Source organism: Alternaria viburni (assembly GCF_023758015.1).
Source record: "Alternaria viburni strain BMP 2772 chromosome Unknown scaffold_15, whole genome shotgun sequence".
Taxonomy (NCBI): domain Eukaryota; kingdom Fungi; phylum Ascomycota; class Dothideomycetes; order Pleosporales; family Pleosporaceae; genus Alternaria; species Alternaria viburni.
The window spans coordinates 558,378-579,644 of record NW_026055784.1 but is presented as its reverse complement, the minus strand read 5'-3'; the positions used below and the strand labels follow the sequence as shown (position 1 = coordinate 579,644).

At 52.9% G+C, this 21,267-nt stretch overlaps 4 protein-coding genes across 4 annotated transcripts; 3 read left to right on the top strand and 1 right to left on the bottom strand.

Annotated features, from left to right (window-relative positions):
- Positions 1–230: 230 nt before the first annotated feature.
- J4E79_007207 (uncharacterized protein) lies at positions 231–1,347 on the top strand (the record flags this gene model as incomplete). Its single annotated transcript, XM_049356074.1, has 3 exons — positions 231–453; positions 504–586; positions 664–1,347. 3 exons carry the CDS (start codon positions 231–233, stop codon positions 1,345–1,347), a joined length of 990 nt encoding a protein of 329 aa, XP_049209528.1.
- A 901-nt stretch (positions 1,348–2,248) lies between these two features.
- On the top strand, positions 2,249–4,096 carry J4E79_007206 (uncharacterized protein; the record flags this gene model as incomplete). Its single annotated transcript, XM_049356073.1, has 2 exons — positions 2,249–2,518; positions 2,603–4,096. 2 exons carry the CDS (start codon positions 2,249–2,251, stop codon positions 4,094–4,096), a joined length of 1,764 nt encoding a protein of 587 aa, XP_049209527.1.
- Positions 4,097–4,836: 740 nt separating this feature from the next.
- Positions 4,837–8,583, top strand: J4E79_007205 (uncharacterized protein; the record flags this gene model as incomplete). Its single annotated transcript, XM_049356072.1, has 1 exon — positions 4,837–8,583. One exon carries the CDS (start codon positions 4,837–4,839, stop codon positions 8,581–8,583), a length of 3,747 nt encoding a protein of 1,248 aa, XP_049209526.1.
- Positions 8,584–13,590: 5,007 nt separating this feature from the next.
- J4E79_007204 (uncharacterized protein) lies at positions 13,591–15,317 on the bottom strand (the record flags this gene model as incomplete). Its single annotated transcript, XM_049356071.1, has 3 exons — positions 13,591–14,320; positions 14,370–14,705; positions 14,752–15,317. 3 exons carry the CDS (start codon positions 15,315–15,317, stop codon positions 13,591–13,593), a joined length of 1,632 nt encoding a protein of 543 aa, XP_049209525.1.
- Between the last annotated feature and the right edge of the window lie 5,950 nt (positions 15,318–21,267).

Sequence of the window (21,267 nt, the reverse complement as noted above, 5' to 3'; positions counted from 1 at the left end):
ACAATTTGTAAGTATTCACCACCCTTTACCAATCCTTGAATGATGAGACACAAGCTGGCACCAGTCTGAGAAGACTTGTACTCTTTATATGCGGATCAGCTGCTTAGACTTACGAGTCGCCCTCTGACAATATCCCACTACACATGTTTTTCTACATAGTATGAGAGGCCGAAGCTAACAACTTCTTGACATAGATTGAATCGAGATCGAGCGCGCCGCCGAACATCACCATGGTCCTCCACAATCCGAACAACTGGCATTGGGTCAACAAGGATGTGTCAGGATGGACGCGCGAGTATCTTGACAAGGAGCTCACGCAAATATCGGCTGAGCAGGATGGCGTCACAGCCAAGATCGACAAGGTCGTTAGCATGGATGGAGACGTAGACGTGAGCCAACGCAAAGGCAAAGTGATCACCATCTTCGACGTGAAGCTGAAGCTCGAATACTCAGGTACGTCCTTTCTCAGCTGCCTTTCTTGGTCGCGCTGACTCAGTCGGCAGGCAAGAACAAAGAGGGCGAAGAGGCTAGCGGCACCATTACCGTCCCGGAAGTCGCTCACGACACGGAGGAAGACGAGTATGTCGTATGTTCCCTTCGCTGGCACCGTCCTTTATCTCTTCGCACCCGCCAGTGTACACAGTCACTAATGTCTCGTCACAGTTTGAGGTAGACGTCTACTCCGACGAAGCGAGCAAACAATCCGTAAAGGACCTAGTACGATCCAAGATCCTACCGCAACTGCGAACAAGTTTCACAGGGCTTGCGCCAGCGGTCATGGCGGAACACGGAAAGGATATCCAACACGCGCCAGGTGCGAACCCTGGTAGCGGCTTCTCGGCCCCAAAGGTATACTCGAGCTCAAGCGTGAACAAATCCACCTCTCAGACGGAGGCATCTGGCTCTCAAAAGAGCAGCTCTGGTGCCGTTGTCAATGTGACCACCATCACCGACAGCACAGAGTTCCGCACCGACGCGGCGAACTTGTACCAGACCTTCACGGACCCCCAGCGCATCGCTGCGTTTACACGGGCACCCCCGAGGAACTTCACAGGTGCGAAGCCTGGCGGTACCTTTGAGCTCTTTGGCGGAAACGTGAGTGGAGAGTTCACCGAGCTCCAAGAACCCACACACATCGTCCAGAAATGGCGACTTGCACAATGGCCTGCGGGACACTACTCGACACTGTCGATATGGTTTGATCAAAACGATGTTGATGCCGTGACGGTTATGAGGGTCGAGTGGAAGGGTGTACCAGTTGGTCAGGAGGAGCCCACTAAGACCAACTGGGACCAATACTACGTGCGAAGTATCAAGACGACCTTCGGCTTCGGTACAGTATTGTAGATGAGCGTCCACCTCAATTGCATCAAGCATGACATGGAGTAAGAGGCGTTGGAGGACTTGACGATTGCATACGAAGTGACGGATACGAATACACAACGATTGTAATGGCATGGGCCCTATAAGATATGTTCTGAACAACGACTCCCATCCATCGCGTGATGTCTCCTTTCCGTGACATGGAATTACAAGCCGTCTTATACAATGATTACACCGAAATGACTTCTGACGCGGCGCCGAAGACATGAAGCTGACCGGTGATGTTCGGTTAAACGGTGCTACCTACCTGCCCATATAGGATTAGATAGTCTGCCACTATCGCCATGACCGCTATCAAGCCATGCAAGCTTGCACAAGCTCTTGCCAATGCGCGCTTGGACGGAATAGCGGGGTAGCTTTTCGTAGCGTCTCACTCAATTGACAAGGTAACAAGCTCCGGTCAGATTGATGGACTCTGTCCGCCCGTATGGGCCGTATCGCATTTTGTATATGTAGGTCGCATGGAACCAATCCATTGAACGCGTATAACTCTAGCGATGGCTGTTCTAAAAGACATACTCCAAAGAGGCTTCGCCCATCGCGCGTCGCGAAAAGCAAACCGCAAGTACCGAGCTACACCATGACGTCGCCGGTACGAGCAACAGGCTACGCGGATAGCCACGACCCCGGCCTCCGGGACCGAGATGAGCAACTTCTTAGCCTACATGGGAAGGTGAGAGTTGGCTATCGCGACGACTGCGGGCCTTTCTAGTCGGACCTGCATAAGCTTCCAGAATAAAAAGTGAAAGTGCTCGTCATACAGCTCCTTCTCCGTTTACCTTCGCTCTTTCCCACTCTCTCAACATCGAGTCGGACAGAAATAGCTCGTCGCCTCACCAAGACAAGACTTGCAACGGAACCGACGATGAAGAGCGCGACAGGAAAGCTTCTCGCCGCGCCTTTGTTGGCTGCGGGTGCTCTTGCGCAATTCGTACCTGCGCCAAAGGATCTTATTATTAAAGAGGGCTATGCGAATGTCAGTGTACGGTACAAGGAGGTACCTGCTGGCATCTGTGAGCTTGACCCCAGCGTGAAGAGCTACAGCGGTTATGCAGATGTGGCTGAGGACCAGCATATCTTTTGGTGGTTCTTCGAGGCGCGCAATCAGGACCCGACTGATGCGCCGTTGACAGTGGTAAGTTAAGACGACTTTCTGATACAATTTCATTTACCGTGAGCTCCTTCCTAATATCACGGAATCATACTGACACTGCTCCAGTGGATCAATGGTGGCCCAGGCTCCAGCTCCATGATCGGTCTCTTCCAGGAATTGGGACCATGTGGTATTGGCCCAGACATGAAGCCGTTCAACAACCCGTACTCGTGGACGAATGCAAGCAACATGCTGTTCATCGATCAACCAACAGACGTCGGGTTCTCGTACTCTATTCCTATCCCCGGCTACAGCGACGGCAGCACGATCGTTCAGCTGCCGAACGCGACCTGCCCAGACTACGCTGAGAACTATGGAACTTGCGGAACATACTCCAAGCCTGACCACACCCTGACCGCCAACAGCACCGAGAGTGCGGCGCCAAACATGTGGAAGACACTACAAGGATTCATGGGCGCATTTCCCCAGTACTCGCGCAACGGCTTTAGCTTCACCACCGAGAGCTACGGCGGCCACTATGCACCCGTCTTCAACGCCTACTTCCTCGACCAGAACGCTAAGAACATCAGCGGCGCACACAAGATCGAGCTCGAGAACGTGCTGATTGGTAATGGGTGGTTCGATCCACTTGTCCAGTACCAGGCCTACTACAACTACTCCGTCTTCCCTGGCAACACCTACGACTACGACCCGTACAACGACACAGTCAAGGCTGAGTGGTACAACAACCTCTACGGCCCTGGAAACTGCGTAGACCGTACCAAGCAGTGCTACGAGACGGGAATCAACTCGGTCTGTGCCGCCGCAGATGACTTTTGCTACTCCAAGGTCGAGAACCTCTACGACATCTACAGCGGACGCGACGAGTACGACATGAGGTTCTTGACGCCTGACCCGTTCCCCTACGACTACTTCAGGGATTATCTGAACCTGCCGGAGGTTCAGCAAGCGGTTGGCGCGTTCCAGAACTTCTCATCGAGTGCCAGCACGGTCTCTGCGGCATTTGGCAACACGGGTGATGACGACCGTCCATCTGGCACCATCGCTGCTTGCCAGAAATTGCTCGATGCTGGCGTTCAGGTTATGCTGTACTACGGCGACGCCGACTACAACTGCAACTGGCTCGGTGGCCAGGTCGTTGCAGACATGATCAACGCGACTGGCTACTCCGAGGCTGGATTTACCAACATTACCACCAGCGACGGCATCGTGCACGGCCAAGTCAAGCAGGCGGGACTTTTCTCTTTCCTCCGCATCTACGAGTCCGGCCACGAGGTACCTTTCTACCAACCTCTTGCGTCGCTTGAGATCTTCGAGCGCGCGCTCAAGCAGGTCGACATCGCGACTGGTAAGGAGAAGTTTGACGCGGATTACTTGACTGTGGGAACACCGACAAGTGACTACAGAGAGGGCAATGCCACGATCCAGTTCGAGGTGACGCCGGCCAATGCGACATACAACACGGAGCTCAACGGACCGGACCCAGAGCCTACCTGGGCGGCTGGCGAGGAAGTCGCGAAGCGGGCGGAACTAAGGAAGCGGAATGTTGGAAGGTTTGGAAGGCCGAAGATGTCAAGGGGCGGCAAGAGGGCTGCTTAGTGAGATGTTGGGAGGGTAGAATCGGTCTAATGCATCTTCACATGAACGTTGAATAAAAAAGCACATGTCATGCCATGGTCTTATCACTCGTCTAGGCCTATAGTGGGGTTTGTAGTATCAACGATCTCCAACGTCATCAGCGTCCGATTGTCAATCATCGACTGTGCAGTGCAGCGGCCTCATGCACCCTTTTGCTTGATCAGCGCATAGCATCTGTGTGGGACCGAGCGCTCGCGGGCTCAGAAAGTCTACGCGAAGCCGTTGCAAGAGCGTTCCAGTTGTCGGAGTGGGGAGGTGGTGGTGCGGGAAGACCCCTGCTAGCGGGCGTGTCGCATGAACCTTGGTGTTGGGAGAGGAGGTCGCATCAGCATTCACGGCCAGCCACGACGGAGCAGTTCCACGACGACGACGCGCCCCTCCCTCTGGCTACACGAGACGGCCACGACACTCGGCACTTGGCTGCCCTGCTCTCCCACCGCAACGCCGCAATTGACGCCGTCGCGCCTCACCCGCTAGCGTTCCGAGGCTGTACCACGCCGGAACCCTTCACCAACTTTTGCAACCAGCGGCCCATCGCCCCAACGACGCCGCGGCACGCTTCTCCCCACCCGGTCATGGTGCGCTTCGGTGCATGGCCTCGCTGAGAGGCACGACAACCGCCCGAACCAGCGCCGCCCGGCATCGACTCTGCGTGCTAGACGCAGCGCGACAGCGGCCGCGCGGCGACACGAAACACAACCATGGCGCCGTCTGGGACTTCAATGTTCTCCAAGCTCAGGCCCGGCCATGCGAAGCGCAATGCCTCGAGTCTGGCCTCGCCCGAGCCCGTTCCCAGCCCCAGTCCCGCCGCACCTCCACTGCCCTCGCCGTCGCAGACCACCGAGCACTTCTCCTCGCCGCGCTTCAACGACAATGCCAGCTACACCTCGGGCTCGCCCATATCGCCCTACCCGCCCCAACTGCCGCCCATCGCACGCGTCGCCTCCAAGCTGGACAAGGCGGCCTCGCCTGGTAGCTCCCAGTATACCGCCAGTCAGCACTCGGGGAGCACTGGGGGGAGCAGCAGTAAGATGGCGCAGGATCGCAGCTTGCTCTCCCCGCCCCAGCGGACACAGGACCACTTCTCCCCCGCCTACGAGAACAAGCCCCTCTCTGCGCGCTCACATAGTGGAGGCTCTCCCTTGCCACAGAGGATAGAACCCGCCCCGTCGTCTGAGACGCCTCCCCAGTCATCCTCCCACCTGGCGCCCTCTGTCATCTCTCCCGGCTATTCAAACTTCTCCAAGTCGCAGACTTCGCTGCTGAGTGGCATCAGCGACAAACTCACGGGCAGTTCCAAGGGCGCTTCGACCCCAACGGCAGCACCCAGCAAGTCAAGATCGAGACTGACTCTGCGCAACCCCATGTCGCTCCTCATGCGACGTAGGTCTGGACAGACCCTGGATCCTCTCGCCGACGAATCGCTCGTGACCCAACGCTCGCCCTCGAATGTTCCCCCAATGCCCGACAACTACGACCCCAGCATCCGCGGAAAGATCGTACACGACTTCAATGCGCCGAGATTGAACAGAGGCTACTCGTACAACACCGCGGCAGAAGGCGGAGAAGGGCAGCAGGAGATTGGTCGTGTCAGCCCACCAAAGATAGAGAAGGAGCATACACCAGTGTTCCGTGAGCACTTTGACGACGACACCAGCTACGAGCAATCGCAAGCTGCTATACGCGCAGAGCAACTGGTGAACAAGGACTTCCTCGCAAGAAACTCCGTACAATTCCCCCCACCTGAGCGCTCAGCTCCTCCCCCGCCGCAACCCAAGAACTCGCCCCCACCGCCGCCTCCACCGCAATCGTCGCCATTGCCTCCACCACAAACGTCTCCACTGCCTCGACCGTCGTTCCAAGGATTCGACAGCGGCTCCTCAGTCCTATCGCCCGTGCAAGAGTCGGAGAACCCGCTGGATGTGTCTACAGATGTTACCCCGCGGAAAAGAAAGTCGACAAAGTCGCCACCACCGCCCGCGCGCTCGAGAGCCACCTCCGTCTCCGACCCGTCGTTTCAGCCAGCCGGGCTACCTGCGCATTTCAGCAGTCGAGCGTCCAGGTTCAGTTTTCAGATATCAGGTCAGACGGATTCTGCGCAAGAGAAGCTGCTCGAGGAGCGGCACAAGGCGAAGGAGGCAGAGAAGAAGCAGGCGCGAATTTCTACCAATTCGGTTGAAGACGACTACGACGACTACGGCATGGACGATTACGATGATATGGATGGCGGGTTCGACGAAGAAATACCGATGCTGGGTGAGGAGGACGAGTTTGGGGGTGGATTGGGAGACCAAACACTCGACTCTGGCATGAACAGTTTTGACTTTTCATCTCTGTCGCTACAGCAGAATAAGAGTCATACCGCTAGTCCGATGAACCAGATGCAGACACCCGTCGACATGAACGGAAACCCCATCGGATTTGCCATGTCACAGGAGATGCTCCAACAATATCAGATGATGATGATGGGTGGTCAGCTGAATGGTCAGAATGCAATGAACCCTCAAGCGCAAGGGTTAGGCTTGACAACTTCCCAAAACGAGCGTCATGAATCATTTCCGGATGAATCACCCGAGACATCAGATAACGCCGTTCCTTCGGATGCCAAACAACAGAGCTTTGGGAACATCGATTTGGGCGACGACTTTGACTTTGACGACGGGCTTATCGGCGACCAAGACGACATTGAGCCTACAGAGTTTGACGAAAACGTCTTCGACGACCCCAACGGTCCATTGTACGAGAGGAAAGTCAAGTTTGCCGAGGACGAGCAAGCGCCTGCCGCTCATCAACCGCGTGCCTACGATGTCTTGGGTTCGGAAACAGGCTATGAGGCAGACGACGATACTGTGTCGAAGCACCTAGAGAAGTCTTCGCCCACGCTCGCACACAAGACTTCAATCGCCCAGCAGCGACCCGTGCCCAGTTTTGAGAATCTCAGCGCATACCACAGTGCTCTTGCTGATGCAGCAACGCGCGCTGAGGCTGCTGGTCGGTTTACGAGGAAAGCGAGTGTGGATGTCGGTCAACCCAGCTTCGATGCTGACGATCAGTCCTCGCTCAGCAACTCCCGGCCCAGTCTTGTTCCTGACGATGGCCGCTTCAGTGTAGACACCATCAGCTTCCCACAAGACGATGATGTGTACGGTATGAGCTCTGGCTTTGTGAACGATGACTACGACTACAGTGACTTTGATTCCGCCATGGAAGATGACCCTATCATCGCTGAGGCGAACGCTGAAGCCCTGGCTTACGACGACGAGGGATTTTACGGACAAGAGTTCGGTTTTTACGCGTCTGCAGTCGGAGAGTCACCGAGCGCTTGGGGTGGCTTCTTTGGACCATCTGGGATGGGTCTCGGTCGTACAGTCAGCGGTCGCAACGCCGTGAGAGAGCCGAATCTGACACCTATCACCGAGCGCAGCGAATACAGCACTCGCAATTCGTTCATCAGTCTTAATCACTTCCGCGACGGTAACCAGCCGATGTCTAGCCCCGGCCTGGCACAACTCGCTCGTATGAGCCCGTATGGCTTCCCCGGAAACGAGGAGGAAGACATGAGTCTCGACACTCTGCTGAAGCTACGGAAAGGTGCCTTTGGCGGAAGTGTTGCCAGTCTACCAGTCAGTGCGGCTAACAGCCCACGCAACTCTTCTCCTATGGGCATGCAGTTCGTACCGCGAGCATCAAGCCCCGTCGGCAACCGTATGAAGGAGCACCCTTCTAGCTCACTTGAGAGTTCCTACTCTTCCAAGAACGTCTCCTCCGACTATCCCAACGACGACAACGAAGACGAGGAAGACGACGACGGCCTCATGGACGCCGTCAACGGCGTATACGAGTCCGGCCGCTCCAGCTCAGACTCCTACGACCGCAACGACCGCCCCGAAAGCCCCACTCTCACATCCAGCGACTACAACAGCCTCTCCAGCCCAACCGGCTACGGCGTAGGAAACGAAGCACCACTTCTCCCTCCCATCTCAGAACTCTACGCCCAACACAACATGAGCCTAGCCATGTCCCCCGGCGGCCTCTCCGCAACCTCACCCTCCAACATCTCCCTCCCCGTTTCCCCCTTCCCCATGCCGCTCTCCTCGCCCTTCCTCCCCCAACACGTAAACCGACCGCCCAACCCACCGTCAATCGATACTTCGCTGTCTTCGCCGTCTGCGCCCACGGTTTCTACGACTGGTGGTCAAACGCGCAGGCAGAGTATGGGGCTTAGTCCGATTAGTAATTCTAGTCCTATTACGCCGAATGGTGGTAATGGTGGGAGTGGATGGAATAGAGGGCATAGTCGCAAGGGGAGTGCGGCTGATAGCGTGACGTATGTGCGGGAACATGATGAAGCGGGTGAGGGGAGGTGGGTGTTGGAGAGGAGGCGCACGGCGGAGAGTGGCGAGTTGGAGTTGATTGGAAGGGAGATTGTTGAGGGGGGGAGGATATAAATATGATTGTCCTGTGTAGATTGCTTTTCGTAGCGGTTTTTGGAGACGAGGGCGTTGCATTCATGGCGTTCTTTTTTTTTTCTCGAATGGCATGGCATGGAGACTTTGGGTGGGTTGGAGGTATATAGGACATGCGTACGCGCATGAACGTCTTTTGAACGCGCGCCGCTTGGGCGAGATAGGCTGGTCCTTTTTGACGAAAGACGAAGATGAGGACTTTGGGGGAAAGATTAGATACCAAGATTAGTATAATCATGAATGTTTTCCACGCGCGTCTTGGAGGCTTCTCACACATTTGGTCTCACGTGAACGATGGGAAGAATGGGGGATGGGGGACGGGAGATGGGACGGGAGTGGGGTATATAAACGTCTTTTGTGCGGGTACAACTCTTGCTTCTGTATCCCACACTCAGGCAGTGCTTTACCAAACCTATAGAGGTACACAGCCATGGCTGCGTCCTCTCTTCGAAAAATCCATACTATCCGTATGATGAAGTTCCTTCCTGGCTCTTCCTCGACTTGTTCCACATGCTCAAAATTGCACCCATACACTTTTATGAGAGAAAGCACCGCTGCTTTCGAAACACCAAAACAAACTTTCGCTCAGCCTGATGGCTGCTTCCTTCCTCCAAAACCGCAATGGATGTCTATCATGGAGTTTTCTCCTCGTCTTTGCTGCTCGGCTTATCACAACCAAAAAAAGAAAATTCCAAGATTTATGAGAGAAACCACCGCTCCTGTCGAAACATCAAAATGGGTTGAGACACTTGTATATGGCTGCGTCCTTTCTTCCAAAACTAGGAAAGGAATGGACTATGGCATCTCCTCCGGTCTTTGCCTCCTCCTACTCGAAAACGACTGCGGCCTTGTCCATGAGATAGTTCCACCGGCATTGTTCGATATCAAAAATAACAAACATGGGCTGCATGGCTGTTTCTCTCTCCTCCAAATCAGGCGACAACAAGGTATATGGAGTCTTCGCCGCTCTGGCGCTTCCTAAAACAAAGAAATACACCGAATGGTACATGAGAGAAAGTAACTGTCCCCTCCAAACATCGAAAACTCTATTCAGCTTCGACATGGCTGCGGCTGTTTTTCGAAAAACCATGAGAAAGTCAACTGATGTTTCTCTGGAGTTCACCCCGGCAGGCTCGTTCTAAAGCTTACTTTCTCAACAACATGGCCGGGAGAGACGTCGGCGTGGCATCTGCTGATGGGGTATAAAAAAAGCTTTTGTGTCTGTGGGATATGGACTTCTACACTCCACTTCACTTTCTCAAAAACCAAAATCTTCCTGGGCTGGCGGTATGGCTTTGCTGTCTGCTCTGCTCTTCCTTTCCAAAACACATCACAAGCAGTGATATGTGGCAGTCTCTGGTTTCTTCAAAATTACATGCTGAAAGGAACATGTGGTGCAGAAAAGATCTTGCCGCCATCCCATGCTTTCTAGGGATCGGGGGCGCGTATAAAAGAACCTGTCTTCTACCTGAGAGCTGTTTTTCTATACCACACTTTGCGCGTCCGAAATCTAAATCGACGATCGAAGACCTCATGACTTGGTCCTCTGCCCTTCCTAACTACGCGCAAGAAATTGGATGTGTTGGTCTCTGCTTCTCAAAAAAGCACATCCCGACTTGCTATGACGACCAGAAGAATACCACAGCAGAAGCTATGATCGTTGGAGCGTGGGCGGGGTATAAACTGTCTGTTCCTCCTCCTGAGACCTGATCATATACATCACACTCTGCGTTCCAGATGTCCAAAAAGGGATACAACCAAAATTCATGGTCTTGTGCTCCGCTTTTCCGTTCTTTCAAAAGTGCAGAGACAAGAGATATGGAGTGGTCTCTGCTTCTCAAAACAGAATCTAGCAAGACCATGTTGCGAAAAAAAGGCGTGGACAACCACGACATGGAGATTGTGGAAGAGTGGGGAGTGTATAAAAGCTACTTTCTTGCATTTGAGATCTGATCTCCCACACCACACTTCCTTATACCAAAAACCAAAAAGTATGAATCATACATTGATGGTTCTGCTGTCTGCTCTTTCTTCTTTCCAAAAAGACTTGTGCAGACGATATGTGGCGGTCTCTGCCTCTTAAAACATACATACCTTTACGCTATGTTGCGCAAAAGTACTGCGACGATGGCGACATGGAGTTTGTGGATTTGTGGAAGGTATAAAAGGCTCTTCCAGGCTCGTGATACTTGGTATTTTACACTCTACTCTTGTCGAAGAGTTACCAAAAAAGCTCCCGACAGAGCTGATGGTCTTCTTTCTTCCAAAAACGATGACGACATGGCCATGTTCGTCTGTGAGTCTGCGGTTCAGTTCCTGGCGCTTGATCAAAACCACGTCGATGTGTGTTCATGGCGTGAGCACGTCTACCGAAAACCATCAGCGCTTTGGTGATGTGGTCCTCTCCTCTGGCACTGGTTTTGTCAATCATGACACAAAGAATACACAACCAGATGCACGATACCTGCTTCTCTCACGTTCAGCAGATGCATGTGTTGTCGACCAAAAACTGTACCAACTACTCTAAATGACTTCCCTTCTTGCTCAGTCACGTATAAAAGCCGCACGAGTCACCCTCTTCCTCCCTCATCCTACATCTTCAGCTTTTACCTAAAAGCGGCATGTCCTTTGACATGTCCTCTGCCCTCGCCTTTCCAAAAGCCTAGAGCGAACCTTTTATGTTTCTGCCGCCTTTTCTCTCTCTTTAGCTACTTCCAAAAACCGCCACAATGTATGTAATGAGTCCAGAAACAGTAAGGCCTATAGGCGATGTGTTTCAAGCGTTTGGAGAGCTTGCTACAAAAACAGAAAACATTTCTCGCGACGTTCCGAAAGGCCGCACGACTATGGATGTGCCGTCATTCCTCTCATACAGTTCAATGTGACTTGAAGCTGCCAAGACTGCGGTACACGTGCACTGTCCTAGCACTCAACCGCGCAGGCCGGGAATGTCTATATAAGTCTTCTGTAACCAACAGTTACTTCTTCTTTCATCACAGCACAACTGTTGTACTTCCAAAAAAGAATTTTTCTTCAACTATGTTTGCTCCTCCTTCCAAAAAGACACCTTCCATTGATATATGGCGAGTTCTGCCTCCGCTTCCTTCCTCGCCACTATGGATCTCCACCAAGTCTCTTTCACTCGTTGACGGAACCAAAAAGGCCATGACGCTCTGCGATGTCGTCGTCCGTTGAATTTTGCGCGTACTACCCAAAACCGTAGTGTCACAGATCTATGTTAGACTGTTCAGAAAGCGCTTTATCCCCACTATCATGATAGCAGTACGCAGACTCCACATCACACGTATACATCGGAGGAGGAGAGGAAACGAAAGCCAATGTAGACGGAGGCATGGTTCGTGTGCTTGGTAGAGGACGCAGTGGTTTAAAATCCTTCCTTGTGGCAGCCAGAGGTTGACTTTCTATACTTCACTCCTGCGAGGGGGTTACTAAAATCGAAAAGTTAGGTGGACATGACTTCTCGGCTCGTTCCAAAAAGAACAGATCAACGCCCGATGAAGTTCGGCGCGGCTGTGTTGGTTCCCGGACGGCGAAAATCTTGCTGACGAGTCGCAAACGAGCGAAGCACATAAGATCCATCTTCGCCTTTTTTTAGTCGAAGAAAGGCTCAGGAACATGCAGTATTTGTGACTGGCTTTTTGGCAATTCTCTGTAATCGAGTTGTGGATGAGAGCTTTGATGGAAGGCTGTGTCATGCCTTTAAGGTATGCGGGCAGCGGCGCACACAGAAAGACATCCGAGTTTTCCTGTTCTCTTTCTGCTCGCCATGAGTGAGGGTCAAGATCTTTTTTGGACAACTAAACCCGCGGGTGTTGTTGAGGAAAGCTGAGCAACGTGGAGGATGGAGGTTTTTATAGCCGCGCCGACAGCACGACCGCACATTGGGTACTGGTGATCATGTTTTGGAAGTGATGCAGCTGCTATTACCACGTTCAAAGAAGATGCCGACGAAGACATGATGTTCCTTTCGGTTTTCTTTGGACCCCTCGCAAGACATGATCCTCTTGTACAACGCTTTTAGAAATCTCCGCTGGCGGAGGGCGGCGCAAATCTCATGGATAGGTTATCGGTATTATTTGGGTCGATCACATGTGTAATCATCTCCCATTTTTTTCATCCAACTGCCTTTCGAAAGTGACTGACCCGTTGAAGAAAGAAAAGAGGAGCGGAACACATGAAATCGTCCTCAGGTAGTTTTGAACTAGAAACAAGCCGCCAGAACATGCAGAAAAGCTTGCATCTTTTTGATGTTCCAACAGAGGACTATGCGGAAGAAGAGGAACCACATGCGCGGCCCATATCATGCGAGTGGTTGATAAGCAATTTGGTGCCATGATGCACTCGTTGACATCTTTTGGAGTTGTAAGATGCGAGTGTGTCGTGGAGGAACGAAGGCATGGAGTTGTGCTCGATGCTTTTATACCCGATGGCTCGGCGTTTTGCTCTCATGCCCCATCTCCTGCGTGATTTTGAAGAGTTTGTTTTGGAAGGAAGAAGGCGGAGAAAGACATGTACTCGTTCATAAAGGGTTTCGATATCATCAATCAGTCCCAGCTGGATTTTGAAACCCAAAAGAGGAGAGTTCATGATGAGAAGGAAGGAGTAAGGACAGTACGAGAAGCTTTATATTTTGCTTTGAGTGGAAATCACGTAGTGCCCTTGCGAGCCCCTCCAAAAGCAACGAAGTTCATCCCATGGCAAAGTCGGGTATCCTTTCGAACGGCTGCGCGATGTCGCTACTGGACCAACACATGGCAACGCTTTTCGGAGCGCAGATTTCCACAATGAGCAAGCCGGTAATGTCAGTCCTTGGTCATTCATAGGGTAAAGAAATCCTTGACAAAATTGTGATAAGTATTGGTATCAGATGCTACGCTATGCAAGGTAATGAGGCAATACACGAAGAACGAAGAGAGTAATCATATGACGTGATGGCGGAGTAGTTGTGCCAAAACAACACCACACCTGCTACCTGCCCTCCAGTCTCAACCGATCCCTACTCCTCCCTTCATCGCGTCTCGCGACCAGGAACCACAGACTGCTGATCCAGCAAAGTATTACGCCGATCCAAGTCTGCGCCGGACCCTTGAACAGTGTGATGGCAACAAGCTGGAATGCGCTTCGTGGAACCGCGACAAAGGTCGCCGTCAATGGAGACGTCGCCTTGACAAGCAGCAAAGTGCCTGAGAAGACAGCCCATGAGCCCATACCACCAAAGAGCATCATGGCCCAGAAGAAAGGCACGTCGAGGAAGGGTATGTTGTGGTATATGTGCGGGACCTCGCCGGAGAGGATCACGATCGGTGTGAGGAGCATGAGCGACACGAGGGACGTGTAGTGCAATGTGCGATAGAAGGCACGAGTCTCCTCCCTATTGCCTGGCTCTTCCGAGCCGCTGGGGTATCCGGTGAGCACATCGCCAGCGGGGACGAGGCCAGCGACGATCTTGCGGTATGTGCGGAGCAGGAGGATCGGGTATAGCGCGACAAAGATGGAGGAAAAGACGCCGGCTACGACGGACTCCCAGGTAACGCGGACGTTGGAGCGGTATGAGGCGAAGAAGAGGTTGAGGGTTGCGACGAGGGCGGAGGAGAGGGTGCTGCCATTGACGTTCTCTTTCTGCAGGACGCAGGCGAAGATGATGGCGAGCGGGGTTATTCCGATGCGTGCGAGTTGGTAGACGGGAAGAGGTGCGTAACTGTTGTATGTTAGTATTGGAGAAGATGGGGATGTAATGGGCGTCCTACGCAAATGAGAAATTGCTAAGCAGCACCTTCACGATGAAGACTACCGCGAGTGGGAGCACTTGTTTGGCGATTTGGAAATCGAACTCAAACAGGCCTCCCCCAGCAATGCCACCAGACCCGTTCGATAACCATCTAGCAAATGCGTAAATGCCAGGCTTCTTGTTGCCTCTGAAGGCTCCTCCCTGAGGCGCGGCGGGTTGCGAGGGCGGCACGGCGGCACCGAAGCCTATGAAATGCAGCGGATTACTGGAGAAGCGTAGGAGGCTCGATACGAGTATGAGGAGGATATGCGTGATGATGAGCTGCGCGTAAGATTGAGTGAGGGGAAACGGGAATCTGGTGTTGTTAGTATACACCCAATACGCATTTGACGTGTCCTCACTTGTAGACGCCCGTCAGCATGATGAAGCGGTTCATCAGCAGTAGCCCAAAACTACACCCGCCGACCCAAAAGACGAGCAGTCCTACCCAGACCTGCCAGCCCCTCCATGTGCCGAAGAAGAAAGCCCCAGGCCCGCCTTGCTGCCAGAAGCTGCGAAAGGCATGGCTTCCTCGCCCTACGTCATGGCTGACCAACGGCCGTATACTGCTCGCCGGTTCGTATTCGTCATCTTCGTCTTCGCTCTGCGCGGCGCTTCGATTGCGCGGGTAGGGGCTGGTGCTGCGACTGCCAATATCGATCAATGGCACCGCAGGCTGCAGCTCCGACAGCGAATTCTGCGTCGAATGACTCCGCCGTGACGTCTCCATTTGCGCGTAGAACTCGACGTCGGAGTGATCGGTATCGTCGATTGAGCTCGCGCTATTGTTCCGCCGGTGTACGTTGCTGTCCTTTCTCTTTCTGTCCTTTGGCAGTTGCACGGGCCCCCGCGACAGATTGCTGAGGAAGTCGAGGGGTTTGCGGAAGGTGTTTTGGGTCGTCCGAGTGAATGCGCGTGACGAGTTCATCGTGTCCGCTTCATTGCGGAGAGGGAAGGGAGCGTCAGCATACTGAGGGTGTGCAATTGCTAAAAGTTGAGCACAGGCAGGTACGAAGGCCGGGCGACGCTGGACCCTGGCTTAGGCTAGGGGAAGTGGGCCCGTTAATTTCTGGGGACGCTCTGCCTCAACACCATCGACATGGCTCATGGTATTTCACCTACTTGCCATACTCTTCTCCGGGCCAAACATTGGAGCGCCATTCTCGCATGCTAGCCAGTACAATGACAGCACCGCTCTCGAGGCAGCAGGAGCTGACCCCGCACCTCAACTTGTCAGGCTGACTTGCTGCGCACCTACACTAACCTCAGCCTGGTGTCTTCTCGTCCCCTTTATTATGTCCCCATTCATGAGCAACTCATTACCTTTTCAAAGCCAGTGAACCGATCACGATGTCAGACGAGCTACTTTGTGGTCCATGCCAAAGATTCCTCAGCGGAGACAATCCTTTATTGAATCGAGACGACAACTTTCTGGAATTCGCTCATCACACAACGGCCGAGTCTTTTCGGCAAGCTCTCGCATTGCCTTGTAGTATATGTAGACGCCTTCGAAGAGGATTCATTCACGAAACGCGTATTGCCGACCCCATCCATGGATATTACTCGATGTGTGTAAGTGACTAACCCGATACAGGCCACGAATCAGAGAACACATTCGAAGTAGCACCGACCGTGTACCGCGTAATTCCATCACACGCAGAGGACGATACCGTAGAAGAAGAACTGGACCCTTGCTTCATGTGCTCTGATATTACAATTAAGATCACGTTGACGCCCAAGGCAACAAGCGAACAACCTCGTTACTCCCTTCTGGCTCTCTCTGGTGTTGCAGTGGCGGATAGAAGTCTTGCTGCCAATCATACAGGCAGCGATGATTGCATCGATTTTGTATTGTCCCAGTTGGAACGATGCCGAGATACGCACACTGAATGTCAAATGATGCAGCAAAGCAGACAAGACACGACTAGGTTTTTGCCCACAAGAGTGATCGATGTTGGCCACACTGGGGATCCAACGATATGTCTTGTGGAGGCTGACGAGTGTGCTGGACAACCACCCTACATTGCGCTGTCGCATTGCTGGGGTAAGTCTCGGCCTGTTCAACTGACACGAAGTACTGCAGCGCGTCTTAAAGCCGGTTTCACATTGATGGATCTGCCCAAGACATTCCAAGATGCCATTCATGTAACACGAAAGATGCGGATCCGGTATCTTTGGATTGATTCACTGTATGTTGTATTTGGTCAAGGTGTCTCTGCTCTCCTCTTACTTGCTATAGGTGCATCGTCCAAGATGATGCCCGAGATTGGCAAAGAGAAGCTGCCTGTATGCAATATGTCTACAGCCGAGCGATTTGCTGCATCGCAGCTACGGCTGCCAAAGATGCTGATATTGGTCTCTTCTTTGATCGGGATCCACATGATCAATTGCCAATCCGGGTTTTTACGAGTAAAGCTCGAATACTTGGGCGAAAGGCAAACGAGCCCTTGCTAGCATACGTCATTGGCAGCCCAATAGTGACTTCTGCCATGGCTATCGATAATGCACCTTTGAACCAAAGAGCCTGGGTTGCGCAAGAACGCTATCTGAGTACTGGAACCGTTCACTTCACACAAGAACTACTTTTCTGGGAATGTCGCGAATCTTTTACGAGCGAACAAGACCCTGGCGGTAGCCGTATCGAAAGAGCGACAATGTGGCTGGGAGACTCCGCAGTACAGACCTTAAAATCGAACATCTGTGACTACAAGAATCGACTGGCCATCGTGTCCGGGAGTCCGACCAGTGTCGACAGGCTCAAAATTTTGTCAAGCATCCACAAAGACTGGTGCCACTTCAGGGTTTCATATTCCGGCTTCAGCTTAACAAAGGAAGAAGATATACTCGTTGCTCTGAATGGCATTGCGAAGGCCGTTGCTGAAGTCACAAACGACACCCTAGTTGCTGGTTTATGGCGAGGCCGGCTGATCGAAGAGCTATGCTGGGGACGACATACCAATGAATGGGTGCATTCGATTGATGAACCTCCAAGGCCTTCTACATGGCGCGCACCTACATGGAGTTGGGCAAGCATCAATCGCATAATTGGAGGCCATACAAATGATACAATGGGGTGGGATCATGACTCTTGGTTGGATTTTATCCATGAGATGGCGGCAATAGAAGACCTCGTCGTGGATCAGAAGCCTTCTGGGCAGCTTGTCAACGCCTCTTTAACATTGACATGTCGCCTGATTCCGATATCTCCACCGGATTCGGGTATCGGGGCATGGACGCCATACAAAGGTACCGTGGTTCTCGATGACTGTACTATCACAAACGCAAAGAATCTGGGCGACGAGGTCAGTCTGGTAATTCTTCGTCACTTCGCGTTGGGAAGTGAAAGTGCTTTACAAGGTATATTAGTCCTGCCAAGTCAAGTCAAAACTGGCAGCTACGAACGACTGGGCTATTTTCAATGCAAGGCCTTGTCACTCTTCCGCGACCTTCATGATTTTGAGGAGGATAAGCGAGTGCTGCAAAGCCTACTTGACGGATACCATAACGCGCAAGAAGCTACGATCGAGCTGATATGATACCACTCTGCATGGCTTCCGTCAATTTGAACGTAGCCATTACCGAGTGAGCAGTACACTTACGTTGCATCGCAAACACGTAGCGCATAACTATCAAACGTCACATAGATATCTCACAGCACTTCGCCATCTCAACTCCCACCCGAGCATTCCATGCATACCTCTATCCCCTCCAGGCACGCACCTACCACCCCTCCAACCGGCCCTAAATTCCCAGAGCGGAAGGTCGCCAACCCCCGCCAAGACACCCACCCGCCTTCTTAATGAGGCTTGTCCTACACTCACCAAGGCTTGTTCCGCATGATGCCTTATCGCAAATGTCCACAGGGTATGTGGATCTGGCCCTTCTGTGCGCCTTTCCAGAAAAGGGCCGAGCCGTTGGTAGGATTGCGGAGATGTGCCTGTGTTGGTGGCGTTGTATCTGCTCACACCCGGCGCATGTGATGCAGGGTGGGGTGGGTCACGGAGGTGCTTCCCGGGGCGGGCAGGATGGTTGGTTTTGGGGGAGTTGAAGGGGCAGGAGGATGGGTAGGAGGACGGAGAGGGATCGGCGATGAGGAACAGGAACAAGATGGTCTTTGATCTACGCGACGGTGCTGATGCTGTGTGTGTGCTATTCTTGTAGTGACCGGGAAGCTCGCGCTGAGATCTAGATCTTCGTTGTTCAGGTAGTCTTAAGATGTAATTGACATGCTCATGCTACCTTCTTTGTGTACACGACTGTGGTGGATGCGCCACTGTAAGAAGACATGATCCACATGTCGTCTTTGTGGCTAGAGTTGTTCATTCTGGGTTTCAACGTCCATACGCATTCTCTTCCTACATGTATTGGACCCACTGATGGCCGAACGGGACGTTGTCTCCGGTTCCTGCCGGAAGAGGATTCGGTGGCTGGCGGCTCCATCATCAGGAATATCGTTTCGCAGGATACTGCGGCGTTAAGAGACCAGTTGGGGTGGTGCATAGGTCCTGCGAGATAGCTACCATGATCTATCCATGCAAGCAGAATCCTTCGGCTCGAATTTGAAGGACAGGGGACGGGCCGTTGCTAAATACAGTATGCTGCGGCAGGACTCGGTGATACCAACACGTCTCAACCATCCTATGATTTGCACATTGTTGTCGGGCTGTGCGTCTTGAACAGCTCGATTGACCTTCTCTTTGGGGGTCTACTTGCGAAAACTCGAACTGTCCATGTGAACGCCTACTCATCTGCTAGGGCTTATGTAGCGCCATTCGAACACCGTTCACATCAAGTCGCTGTGACAGTCAACGTTGGTGTAGAGACCGAAGAGGAAGGTCACTTCGTCCCGTAAGCCATAGAACTCGCGCCATGGGTACTGCATCCGACTGCATAATCGATCAACACCGAAGTCCACGATACCAGTAAGTGTACCTGCATGATGGTTGGGCGACAACAGACCCACGGCCAAAGGGTAGCCTGTATCTAGAACATGTAAGCTAAGGCAAGCCATCATCCCTCCCTACATGCAGCTAGCTCTACCATGCAGCCAGCCCATGGCGGAGGGGTGTGGGGTCATGGCCCGACGTAAGCGCTGGTTGCGATTGCGATTTCTTGGCACGGGCGGAAGATTGACGCTCAGGGAAGGTCCTTAACCGTCGCGTGAAGATCGTCGCAGGGTCTGAGATACGAGGAGATCATGGGAGATCATGCTGCTGGCGCTACGTACGGAAGTGTCTAGCGTGTTATGGAAGGGATGACAAGTTGACTCTCTTGGGATATCAGTGCGTGTGGAATGCTTGTGTTTGAGACGATGAATTCTAGGTGTGTAGTGGGAGTTCACCTCTTCCGGTCCTTGCGAGCTATCGACTCAAAGGATTCTTTTGGGTTAGCAAACGCCTAATACACGCTTGATGTGAGGTATCATCCGCTTTCACCTGCCGGCCATGTCGGCGAGCTATTACCTCCAAGTGCATCAAGTCCTCAATAGATCACGCGCGCCTGTTACCACAACAGTCATGTGATGATCCGTTCTTGTCCGTAGTGACATGCCACGAGGGCCGATCTTTTGACCTAGACGTTGGGACAGACAGCTGTCACTTGTTGCGACGGGAATATAGCGGAATCTCAAACGACGATCTTTGCGAGTTACCCAAGTGGAGATGGAAAACGTAAGAAGGTTTTGCCTAGGGACTTGTTGACACCGGCTGGTGATGTCGTGACAGTAGAATACCGAGACATCGTGAGCGATGCCGGCTTGGTTCGTGCGCTGCGCACGTGCCCGCGGCGGGATCCCGGCACCGGCCAACATCCGGACCTGAGATGGGAGCGGGTCCTGAAGAACCACGCCAAAACACTACGCCACACCCTTTCGCCTTCACAGCTTCGCCAACTACACTTGAAGACGGGTCGTAGGCCACCTTAGTGGGCGGAGTACCTCACGCAACAGGCAGGAGACATTCTGCCATGCTCTCATCTGCCGGCGGGGGTCGTGATCGACCCAGCGACAAGACGCCATTCCACCAGCGCCCGCAGTCGCCTCGAAAGGCTTGGAAGTAGGAAGTGCGCCTTTCCGCTGCACTTTCCTCCTGTCCGCGGGCTTACTGCACTTCTAGATCTCCCGTCGCCGCCAGTCGTGTGCTTGGGCTACGGGAACAAGGGCCGTACATGACCGGACGAGAACCTCTCAAGGCGATAATGTCATTCCGCGCTGGCAAGGGCGCTACCCAAAAGATCGCGGTCGCGATTCGCCCGTATCCTTCTCCTGCTGCTGCCTTATCTGAGGTGTGGCTAATGGCCAGGTTAACTATATTGATCTGCATCATGCTAAATCCCAAAGAAGGAGGTGGTTTCAACGCCTACGTGCTTTTAAGCTTAATGCTAGCGGGTCTTGGGGTGTCAGCGGATGGCGCTGCAGCTGCGTCGGATGACAACACTCGAATATTGCATGTTCAATACAGCCGGCCATTCGAGGGTTGCTAAAAAGCATGATGGCACGCTGCGGCGCTGCCGAACAGCGCTACGACAGCATAGCCGGTCTCGCCAAGCCCGCCAGATAAAGTCGGACTGCAATATCTGATTGGCTCTTAACCAAATCATGTCTCCAAGCCGCCTGAAACGGGATCGGTGCAGCGACCAGTTGAGAACGCGACCCTGTTGTGATTGGAGCAAATCCCGTTGGCCATCTCATCTAGCGAGATTGGACATCCATGCAGATATGTAAGGGATGTAAGACTCAAGGTAACGTGTATACAATTGCCATCTAACAATTACTAGAGCCAGGTCTTCTCGTCACGTCATTCATTACACAGTGACGGTGTATGTAAACCTTGTTCGTGGCTCGAAATCATCTGCACATCAGTCTCGCGCAGTATCTCCGA